The sequence below is a fragment of the Salmo salar genome, chromosome 03 (genome assembly GCF_965601325.2).
Source record: "Salmo salar chromosome 03, fSalSal1, whole genome shotgun sequence".
In the NCBI taxonomy this organism is placed as follows: domain Eukaryota; kingdom Metazoa; phylum Chordata; class Actinopteri; order Salmoniformes; family Salmonidae; genus Salmo; species Salmo salar.
Window position 1 is genome coordinate 92481892 of NC_138293.1, and position 12734 is coordinate 92494625.

Below are 12734 nucleotides of genomic sequence, written 5' to 3' on the forward strand. Positions count from 1 at the left end.
AAGAGCTCATTGTGATTTGAAATCTATTTTTCAAGAGCGTCATGGCCAAGATAGGCAGCACCAAGTCATTACACAATTACAGACAGACAACATGCAAAACTACAAGTAATCTAGTAAAAAACAAAGAATCCACAGGAGTATAACAAAATCATAAAACAGCAAGTTAAAAACATTGACAGGTCAGGGAATCAGTCTAAAAATTCGTCATCAGTGATTTAAAAAAACACCAATCGGGACAAGTTCTACAATTTAAAAAGTATTTTGTAAGGCGTTCCAAGACGATGGCGCAGAGTACATAAAAGCCCTTTTACCAAATTCAGTTCGGACATTTGGAACAGTTAGCAGGATAAAGTCCAGCGAACGAAGAGAGCACCCACCACATTTCTGAACAATAAAAATGCCCAAATAAAATGGTAGTAAACCCAAAATGGCTTTGGAAATAAAAGTATACCAGTGACTGAGCCTACGAGTGACTAGAGAAGGCCAGCCAACCCTGGTATACAAAGTGCAGTGGTGCGTAAGGGTTTTGCAGTTTAAGATAAATCTCAAAGCACCATGGTAAAGGGTGTCAATTGATCTCAAACACTGAGCGGAAGCATTCATGTATAAAATATCCCCATAGTCTAGTAAAGGCATAAATGTAGCCGATACTAGCTGATTGACAGAAAGGAGGGCCCATAAGTGTCTCTCTATTCAACTTGTTTCCACCAAAAACAAAGACACACACAAGTCCGAATAGCCAAAAGCCACTTTATTCATGAAACAACCTTAAAGTGACTAGACAAGGGGTCTAGTCTGGCGGTATGCTGTCTAGTTTCTCAAAGTGGAATGTATTCTAGCAGTGTTGCTCAACTCCTGTCACAGGTCCCCCTAGGGCAGGGGGTACTCAACTCTTACCCTACGAGGTCCAGAGCCGGCTGGGTTTCTGTTCTACCCGAATTAGTTGCACCCACCTGGTGTCCCAGGTCTAAATCAGTCCCTGATTAGAGGGCAACAATGAAAAGTTGCAGTAGAACCGGTTTTAAGGTCCAGAGTTTAGTTTGAGGGCCTAAGGGTTGCACAATTGTTTACTTTAGTCCAGCACTACAGTAGCACACATGCTGCAACGATCAACAAGCTCTTGAGAAGTTGTGTCAAGTGTTAGTGCTGGGCTATAACAAATATGTGCAACAGGGGGGTGAGGGCCTGCGAGACTACACTCCCGGAGAGTTGAGTAACACTATTAGAACATTGGTATTGCTGCACCGGCCTGGGCAAAGTAACACTACCATAAGACACCTATAGGTTACACTCAGTAACCACTGAAACTTCAGGGGGATTCATCCTAGAGGTTGAGTTAGCTCATCCTGCTGGCAACACCAGGGTCATTGTGGGTTCATCTCTCAGCCCACATATTACATCAGTCATTTGGGATGAGACTAGAAAGTGTCCAATGACCACATTTAGCATAGTTCCAACCAACAAAACAGCATGTTTTCACTCAAAGTGTTGGTCTGACACCTTTCAGTGTGTGTAAATACCTGTTTTTGTCCCCCGATTCCCTTGTCTAACACTTCAGATACCTGTGGACTGAAATAATTAAAATGTTGCAGATTGAAATACATTGTATAGAATGAACGCTGTTTTGATCTCCACATAAGAGAATCCCGTTTTCTCTGACACGTTCTATTTCAACCTCTTGGGGAAAAGTCTCTGACTTCAGCTATTAAGAATGTAAAGCTAAAGATATTAGCAAATTACACATTACTCATTTGCAAAGGCCGATTGAGTTTCAGGATCATTCAGCTCAAATTCTTGACCACTAAACCACCATGCCACTTAGCATGAAACTTTTGGGCATGCACCAAAGGAGTATGCTAGCATGGACATTGGGGCACATCCAGAATCTGTATCTGAAATAATACCACACGACAGACATCAAAATGGAGTCTGGCGATCAGAATTCACAATAGACAAGTTCACGTGCACAACTTTACTGTATAAATGGAACTCAAGCTAGTAGGACATTGAACAGCGAGCCTAAATAATTGGACATGATCCTATAGAAATGGCAACAGTATAAGGCCGTGTTCACACAGGCAGCCTAATTCTGATATTTTCCTCACTAACTGGTCTTTTGACCAATCAGATCAGCTCTTTGCCAATAACTGGGGGAAAAAAGAATGAAGAATTGGCATGCCCGTGTAAACGCTGCCTAATGACACAATAGTGAGTTGTGGCCTTCGACTCTCAGATACAAATACAGAAAATGAGAGATTGAGGCTAGTGAGGACCAAAATACCTTCTCTATTACAACACTGCTGAGGCGTTTAAAAGACAGGAACAGAGATTGCCACTTCTGTGTGTAAATACTGAAGAGAAAACTACCTTGGAATGCAAGAAAAGCTAGCCTACACTTGCTTGTTGCAATGCAGAACACGTTGGCAAAGACCAAACATGGCTTTTTTCCCCACATGGTGAAAAAATAAACAAGATGATCACCTGGATGTGTAGCTATGTGACTTGCGTCATTAAGTAATCAATGAATTACTCCGCTCAGATGTTTACCACTAGGGGCAGTAAAGTGACGTTCATATTTAAACCCAGTCTATAAATCCCCTCTTCAACTTCTAGTTTCTTGTTACAATTGTCAGAAAACGTGGATAAACTGAAGTCACAATGCTAATGGTGCAGCCAATGACAAGCAACAGGAAGTGAAGTTTCTGTTACTACGGTGACGACACTAATGACAGAAAGTGGAACTTGGATGCGTTCACAATTCCAGATCCCGTCAATACGAGCGGCAACGTCTCCCATGTGGTAAAGGAACTGCAGCGCGTGAGGGGGTTATTGGGCTATGTGCAGCGCGTGAGGGGGTTATTGGGCTATGTGCAGCGCGTGAGGGGGTTATTGGGCTATGTGCAGCGCGTGAGGGGGTTATTGGGCTATGTGCAGCGCGTGAGGGGGTTATTGGGCTATGTGCAGCGCGTGAGGGGGTTATTGGGCTATGTGCAGCGCGTGAGGGGGTTATTGGGCTATGTGCAGCGCGTGAGGGGGTTATTGGGCTATGTGCAGCGCGTGAGGGGGTTATTGGGCTATGTGCAGCGCGTGAGGGGGTTATTGGGCTATGTGCAGCGCGTGAGGGGGTTATTGGGCTATGTGCAGCGCGTGAGGGGGTTATTGGGCTATGTGCAGCGCGTGAGGGGGTTATTGGGCTATGTGCAGCGCGTGAGGGGGTTATTGGGCTATGTGCAGCGCGTGAGGGGGTTATTGGGCTATGTGCAGCGCGTGAGGGGGTTATTGGGCTATGTGCAGCGCGTGAGGGGGTTATTGGGCTATGTGCAGCGCGTGAGGGGGTTATTGGGCTATGTGCAGCGCGTGAGGGGGTTATTGGGCTATGTGCAGCGCGTGAGGGGGTTATTGGGCTATGTGCAGCGCGTGAGGGGGTTATTGGGCTATGTGCAGCGCGTGAGGGGGTTATTGGGCTATGTGCAGCGCGTGAGGGGGTTATTGGGCTATGTGCAGCGCGTGAGGGGGTTATTGGGCTATGTGCAGCGTGTGAGGGGGTTATTGGGCTATGTGCAGCGTGTGAGGGGGTTATTGGGCTATGTGCAATGTGTGTGTGGTGTTATAGAATGGTGCAACGTCTCTGAGTGCTTTTCTTGCTCTTCTTGTTGCTGCGGTTGGTTTCCTTATACCTCCTGATCTCCCTGACTAGAGAGTAGAACGCCTCCTCCACTCCCTGAAACAAAGACGCAAAAAGGAGAAACTTTACACTCAAATGAAGCGTGATGGAATGCAGCTTGGTCGCCTTCAGTAGACTCAAAAACAGAGCAAATGAGTAGAATAGAAGAGTGCTACCTGAATGTATCCAATAACAAAGTTATCCCATTTGTGCCCTCAAATACTGACATAACGGCTGTGTACAGATGTGTTATGTTACCCAATACCTTTAGTGAGTCAGTTGAGTTTATTCAAATTATACACACAACAGTTAAGGACATAGGAGTCTGTCAGGACAACACATCTCCTCTCTGACCCTCCGTGTTTAGGACCAAAAGGCTCCTTAACAGCTTCTACCCACAAGCCGTAAGACTGCTGAACAATTCATCAAATGGCCTCCGGACTATTACATTGACCCCCCCCCCCTTTTTGTACACTGCTGCTACTCACTGTTTATTATCTATGTATAGTCACTTCACCCCTACCTACATGTACAAATAACCCCTAACCTGTAACCCCCCACACTGACTCGGTACCCCCTGTATATAGCCTCGTTATTGTTATGTTATAGTGTTACTTTAAATAATTGTTTTACTTTAGTGTTTTTGGTAAATATTTTCTTAACTCTTCTTGAACTAGACTGTTGGTTAACCTGTCTGGGCTAGGGGGCAGTATTTTCACGGCCAGATGAAAAACGTACCCAATTTAAACAGGTTACTACTCTGGCCCAGAAACTAGAATATGCATATTATTAGTAGATTTGGATAGAAAACACTGAAGTTTCTAAAACTGTTTGAATGGTGTCTGAGTATAACAGAACTCATATGGCAGGCAAAAACCTGAGAAAAATTCAACCAGGAAGTGGGAAATCTGAGAATTGTAGTTCTTTTGAATCCCTATCGAAACTACAGTGTCTGTGGGGTCACGTTGCACTTCCTAAGGCTTCCATTGGCTGTCAACAGCCTTTAGAAACTTGTTTCCTCCTCCTCCTGTTACTGGGCAGAGAATAGTAGCTCAGTCAATGAGTGGACTGCCTATGGACAAAGGGCTTGGGTATGCGTGAGCGCGCCGTTCCTTCTTTTTCTCCTGGAATGAATACGCTATTGTCCGGTTGGAATATTATCAACGTTTTATGTTAAAAATACCATAAGGATTGATTGTAAACAACGTTCAACATGTTTCTACGACCGGTAATGGAACATTTTGACTTTTTGTGTCCTGATTTACGCTCGCGCGTTATGCCTCTCGATAGTGATCTGAACGCACGAACAAAACGGAGGTATTTGGACATAAATATGGAGTATTTCGAACAAAACTAACATTTCTTGTGGAAGTAGGAGTCCTCTGATTGCATTCTGACGAAGATCAGCAAAGGTAAGAGAATATTTATAATACTAATTCAGAGTTTTGTTGATGGCAGAACTTGGCGGGTAGCTGTATAGCTTGCTTCGATGGCTGAGCCATGTACTCAGAATATTGAACAATGTGCTTTCTCCGTAAAGTTATTTTGAAATCTGACAAAGCGGTTGCGTCAAGGAGTAGTGCATCTATAATTGTTTTAATAACTGTTGTAAATTTTATCAATGTTCATGATGAATATTTTTGTAAATTGATGTGCACATTCACCGGAAGTTTTGGTGGGAATACATTTTCTGCTGTTTTGTATTTCGCGCCATGCTATTTCACTGGCTGTTGAATAGTGTGTCCCGCAGGTGGGACGGTCACGTCCCACCTAGCCCATAGAGGTTAAGGGGTTGTAAGTAAGCATTTCACAGTACACTTGTATTCGGCGCATGTGACATAAAGTTTGATTTGTCCAGTTTGAGGCCTAACAGGCCTGCTACAATGGACGTATCATCTCTGCAGAGTGAGAAGTAGGAGACAGAAGCTAGCGCTGCTCAGCGTCTTGTTCTATTTCAAGATTCCCACCTGTGAACACGTGATAAAGTGGATCACGTGCTGCTCAAAAGTTACGCTTCCAGTGTAGCTGGTCCATATCTACTACTCCCCTGTGTAGTTCCCCTGGCTGGAAAACCCACCTGTCTGGTTTTGGCAGAGGTCTCCACGAAGGGCACACCATAGCCGCGGGCCAGCTCCTGAGCCTGCCTGCTCTCCACGCTCCGACTCCCCAGGTCACTCTTGTTCCCCACCAGCACCATAGGCACACTGTCACTGTCCTTCACCCTGTTGATCTGTTCTCTGTGGAGGAGAAACAAATGGACATGTTTTTTTGTCATCTAAATCTACTTTTAATTCCAAAGCCTCGCCTCCATTGTCAGTGACAACGCAGTTCCTCCATGTCCGCCCGGCCGGACGGGAACCCACATGGTTCAAATGATCATGTTGACTTCATGGACCGTCAGTCCTTGCATTCATAGAGCCATCTAGAAATTGGAGTGGCTACAGTTATCCAGCCCCATCCCTCAGCTCTAAAGCAAACCAAGTAGAGGGATTGCCGTGTAGCTGTTGTTCCACATTTAGAGTTGGGCCTTAATGGGGGCGTGATACCTAACGGAGTCTGACAACAGTAAATAAATGGATGCTAACGGAACATGATCATGACACTCCAGTGTTGTATTCAGTAGTCGCGGACCATAGCAAAACGTTTGGCCTGTTTGCGAAACATTTTGCAACGGAAATAGTTTACTCCAAATGGAAACCATTTGGCAATGAAAACTAGAGTTTATATTGGACAAATTCAAGTAGGTCCCTCTGAGTTTCCTTCTGTTTGCTTCCAAGTGTAAACGGTTTCCGTTGCAAAACCTTTCGCAAACAGTCCAAACGTTTTGCCACGGTCTGCGACTAATGAATGCACTCCAGGTGTAGGACAGCAGTCAGTACCTGTACAGGTGAACGTCCTCAAAGGACTTGATGTTGTTGATGGCGAACACACAGAGGAAGCCTTCCCCTGTCCTCATGTACTGGTCCCTCATGGCGCTGTACTCCTCTTGACCTGCAGTGTCAAGGATGTCCAGCAGACACGTCTCTCCGTCAATCACCACCTGCTTCCTGTACGAGTCCTAGGTTGAACATAACAAAGCTTAAGACCAGGATTCTAATATCCTAGAACTCTTAGCATAAATGAGGAAGAATTAAAAACAATGAGACCAGCGATGCTATTAAGCAACATGACTTAATCTGTTTATTTTCAGAAGCTTCCACATGGAATTATTAGGTTTTGCTAACCTGGGTATATTCAACCTAGTACAATCCTAAAATAGGGGTGTGTTCATTAGGCACCAAATGGAAGGAAACAAGCAGAAACAGGGAGGGGCTACCTGGACTTGACCAATGAGAAAACGTTTATTTTTTTCTCTTTTCTGTTGCTCTAATGCAGTGCTTCCCAACTCCGGTCCTGGAGAACCCCACAGCAGCACACATTTTGTAGTAGCCCCGGACAAACATACCTTATTCAACTCACTGAGGGCCTGATGATTAGTTAGAATCAGGTACCTACCCATAGGTACTGGTGTGAATCTGAATGGATTGGAAAGCATGATCGTAACAACATGTTTGGAAAGTAATAATCCTGCCCCTTTGCCACCCTTATAGCTTACGGAGCCACTCTGTAAATCATTCTAACCATTTAGCTAGCGGCAACACTTATCCTAATGATCAGGAGACTGTGGATAGATACTTATAGAATAGAATGTACATAGACTCTATATGTAAGATGCATATAGTCGGTTGCTACGTTTGAAGCAGACGATTTCAAATCGAATTAATTCTCAATTAAAAGGGCAACTCCACAACTTTTTAACCTCCTATTCATTATTTCCAGCACCAAACCAGTGTCTACATATGTGGAAAACTGAGCATTTCTACATTAAAAATGATAAATGACAACAAAAGTTACAAAAAAAAACATTGATTTCCAAACAGATTCGCGTTGGTGTGGGGAGCAAGAAAATACCATCCCTTTAGCTAGAAACTCATTGCAGGTTTTGAAAATCATGGTTTCTTACTTTTAATCCTACCCTGTGATGTCACAGAAGCATTTTTTTTAGGAACCCTTCTTATCCTTTTTAACTACAGATCATAGCAACGTGCCATTTTCACACAGACACTGGTTTGGAGCTGGGGATATAAGGGGAAAAGTAGTGTAGTTGCCCTTTAAGAGTCGCACAGAGAAACACCTGCAACTCACCTCAATGGTGGGGTCATATTCATCCACAAAGTGATTCTGGATGAGCTGGATAGTTAAGGCACTCTTCCCAACACCTCCAGCACCCACCACAACAAGCTTATACTCAGTCATGCCTAGAGAGAGCGGGAGAAAGAGAAACACGTCAATATGTTTCCATTAAAGCTTCACATAGAAATGTGTGTTATAGATCTGTCATTCTCATTGAAAACAAGTCTACGTGGTAAATCTGTTCTATGTAAGCTATTTCTATGCTTCCCGTTCTTATGTTTTGTTTTTGCTTATTTCGGTTTCTTACACCAACTTCAAAACAGCTGAAAATACAATATTTTTTGTAAAAGAATACACAATATTTCTGTTTATGGAAATTATATTTCACAACGGTTTAGATGGTACAATGTTTCTCTAGACAATGACTGCTTGTTTTGTCACATTAACTGAAATTAGGCAAACTATTTAGAATTTTAGCAACCAGAAAATGGCATAGCGATTCCTGCATTTTGCATGTTTAATAGCACACATGGAACAGATCTACCACTTAGACTAAATGAGAATGACAGACCTATAACTCCCATTTCTATGTACATTGTTGGGTCACCCAAAAAGTTACATATTGTAGCTTTAAATGTTGAATCCATTTACAGTTATTAAAATGGTTGATTTAAGTACTAGTTGTTTGCTTACTTGTAAATAAGTTCTGAAATGTCTGTGTGCGCAATTGTGTGTGTGCGCATGTCAAATTTTCACCTGACTGTATGGTTCATTGTAGAGACCTTAACCCAATGACCTCAAAGAGACTTGGACCTCCTGGCTTAATGATTCATGCGTTGGGCTTTACAGTAGCTGGACCCAGATTCGAGTCCTGGTCGGGGCTACCCCCTCGAAATTGGCTACACTGGTGTCAGATGTGAGATGGCACCTGTGAGGCCATCTGAGAAAGGTGTACACCTGAGGAACTTGGTATAGAGAAGCGTGGGTCACAATCTCCTGAAGGAAGGTGGTAATGTAGGGACCTTAACCAAACCTCAACAAGAGATTCTGACCTCTTGGCATAATGGTTAAGGTGTTGTTGACTTGACAGTCTCTAGATCAGGGCTCGTGTCCCAGTCAGGGCTAGTCCCCGAATTCATAACAATATTATACATTAACTCATTTCTGAACCAAACGAGTCCTCATTTCTGAACCAAACATTTTAGGCAAATTATATACTTTCTGTTCAAGTGTGATGAGGTGTTCGTCTTTCTGTCCAATTAGGTAAATTCTAGACAATATTTCTGCACACTTGGGGGACCCCTTTTGAGTGAAGAGTACACCCTAAGGCAAACGCTCTGTATACTCTTTCAATTGAACACAAAGCACCAGTAAGACAAAGGCACGAGGAAACCTGTGGTGTCTACAGTACAGCCAACAACAAGTTCACATAATATGCACGTTCAGTGATTTGGAATAGCCTACGGCCCGGAGAATTGTCTGATTATTGCAGAATATCAATATTTATTCCCGGTCATTACAAAAACATGCTGGTATCTACTAGCAAAGAGTCTGGCTCTAATTTGACCCAGATTTGTATGGGAGCTAACGTTAGCTAGCATAGCACAACTAACAGACTGCGGTAGATGGCACACTAGGCAGAATTACAATCACTGCATTTCTGCGATTATAATGTAACGCTAGGCCTATTGCATGAGCAAAATGACTAAATCAGAGTGCTTACCTTAATTTGGTTGGTCGTTTTCCACCAAACAAAAATGCAGCGTTTGAATGACAAAATGAGATTAGTGCTACATAGCCTGAAACAATTTCCTGATTGAAGCCAGCTAAGAACAAATATTTGCTTTTAGAAGCTGCAATCTTTGCAGCAATTGAGCCACAAATATGCCAAATCACTGTTGGCAATGAACGGGAAATATAGGCTGAATATAACCCAAATTTATTTAAAGGTAAGAATTAGTAGTAGGGGAGTAAATCTCTCTAGACTCCATTGTGGTTGAAAAGGGGCAAGGCTTTCACGGCAAACGCAATCAATGGTATTGATTTCACAGCCAATACCATTGTGGTAAAGCAGACAGACAGTAGAGTAACCTAACCAGAATGGGTCTTGCGTTCTACTTCCGGTTATAACCGCCTTCAAATCAGAAACTGACCAATCAGGAACCGACTGAAAGCCTCATTGGTCGTGTCCGAAAAATAAATCGTGCGCTCGCGACGCCTTGATAGTCCCGCCTGTGTACGAAGATTAACCAATCAAAGACATTGTTGCGGTGAGGTTTGGAAAGAGCGCACTCGAGTCTGATTGGCTCGATTATTTGGGTTGTTGAGTGTGCGGAGATAATTTGACCACTAGATGGAATCACTGTACTAGCGGCTAACCAACCGATAGGCTGTAAAAAGATCTAACCGCTCCCGATCAAAATATACAGAATTTAGATGTCTGTGAAAAACAGACACACAGTCTAGATCGCTTTGTTCATTGCACGCTATTGACGCATTTCAAGCACAAGGTTGATGGCCCAATTTTATGGGGTTTCCTTAAAAACGATATTCAAACTGACAAATTGGATGGGGATAATATTGGGAAATAAAACTTCATGGAATACCTTAATCTCTATTGAGTTTGCTGTAAGTATCGAACTGCATTAGTTAAAGAGAGGATTGGGGCTGTAAAGGTCAGTAGTGGAACCCTGACAGTGATGGATCAAACTGTGTTACACACACACACACACACACACACACACACACACACACACACACACACACACACACACACACACACACACACACACACACACCAGTCTCTCCCCCCTCACCTCCCCGCCATAACCTAGGCTATAGCCAATACCCTGCATCCTCCCCCATTTCTCTCTCTCTCGCCTCTCTCTCTCTCTCTCTCTCCCCTACTGAGTGCATCTGCTCTCATCACTAATCTTTGCCTAAAATCACAGAGATAATCCAGCATCCATCTGTCATGGAGCAGAGAGAGAGAGAGAGAGAGAACCTTGGGAATATGAATGTGAATATTATGTAAAAAGTTACAAATTCCTTGTGCTATTACAATACCAATCGTTGTATTTACTAAAATGTGCCAGTGCTATATGACTACTGTAACCAATATGCTATTGTCTACTTAGAAAGTGATACATCCAGAATTATTGATCAATTATAAACAGTAATGACATCAGCGGTGTAATAATGATGACACCATTTTATATACACCTTTTATTTTACACATATACATATTTCATACATGTCATATTTTTTCTGTGTTTTTGTATGTATATATCTGTATGTGTTTTTACATGTTGTTTCCCCAACAGGTAATCGTACGTTTCCACAAGACAGAGGAGAACACGGAAACAGGAAAGTAAGAAACCAACAGAAAAACAACAACAACTATAGTAACAAGTCCAGGATTGGTTGCTGAAATGTTCTGTTCAGGACACGTAGAGCATACAGTCCCCGTTAGCCTCGCAAACGTACACTGTATAATATGACAGAACACCCACACCTGAAGATACAGTTCGTATTGTTAAAGACCAGTATTAGACACACATTGCACGCTGTGGTACAATGGCAACCGCACATTTTTTCCATCACTGCACAAAAGGTTAACACACAATTCACCGACAGTCAGTCATTCACTAACAGGCCGACAAGTTTCATCAATAGAAATAATACAGCAACGTGTGGTCACACATTAACATCCTAAGTCATTATTACTTCTCTTGTCACACGTGGACACATGGCCACGTTGTGTGGTGCACTCACTGCACCCATGGAACCATCATCACAGCATGCTCACCGCACAATGTTCCAGCACCTGCACCCGACGCACGCACGCACGCACGCACACACACACACACACACACACACACACACACACACACACACACACACACACACACACACACACACACACACACACACACACACACACACACACACACACACACACACACACACACACACACACACACATACATAGACACAGTATTGCGCAGCTAACCTTGTGGGGACATACAATTCAGTCCCATTCAAAATCCTATTTTCCCTAACCCCTATACCTAACCCTAACCTGTACCCTTACCCTAACCTTAACCCTAACCCTAGCTCCTAACCCTAACCCTAATTTTAACCCTAACACTAACTCTAACTCTAACCTTAACCCTAAACCCCCTAGAAATAGCATTTGATCTTATGGGGGACCAACAAAATGTCCCCAGTTGGTCAAATTTTAGTTTGTTTACTAGTTAGTATAGAGCACTGCCTAATACATAGAAACGTATATAGAAAGGAACAGTAGCCTACATACAGTAAATATTGACTTCTACATATAAGTGCGTTCAGTGATTTTGGCAAAATGCCTAAAATACTGAGAGGGTAATATGACAATAATGACAGAATTCTGGAGCACCATTTAACTGCTCTCTGACAGGATTCAGTGGAGTAACCAATGGCCTTTCCTCATGGATATAATGCCCACTTTGCCGATGCTCGAAAACATTGGACTGCTGTGTGCAACATTGGCCAGTAGCAATAGAAAATAAGCTTTGGGTTGAGTCGCATCCATACCACCCATGCTTATAAACAACAAGCTTTTCAAAAACGAGACACTTACATTTGATTTCCAGACACACCCACAAATCCGACAGACTGCTCATGGAGACTTATTCGTTTGAAAGTAAATTACATGTAAATTAAACTCAACTGATGAGTGAGCAACAGTGGCCCAATAAGAGTTTCAGGTTCAACAGGCAAAATGTTCCTCACACACACACACACACACACACACACACACACACACACACACACACACACACACACACACACACACACACACACACACACACACACACACACACACACACACACTGGAATGCTGAGCAACATC

General features: G+C 43.1%; 1 protein-coding gene across 1 annotated transcript; it reads right to left on the reverse strand.

Moving 5' to 3' along the window:
* Positions 1-736: 736 nt before the first annotated feature.
* On the reverse strand, positions 737-9863 carry LOC106601908 (GTPase KRas). The gene is made up of 5 exons (XM_045715722.2): positions 9561-9863; positions 7850-7962; positions 6544-6722; positions 5742-5901; positions 737-3721 (listed from the first exon to the last, which is right to left on the reverse strand). The coding sequence occupies exons 2-5, from the start codon at positions 7958-7960 to the stop codon at positions 3608-3610; spliced, it is 564 nt and encodes a 187-aa protein (XP_045571678.1). The 5' UTR covers positions 7961-7962; positions 9561-9863; the 3' UTR covers positions 737-3607.
* Between the last annotated feature and the right edge of the window lie 2871 nt (positions 9864-12734).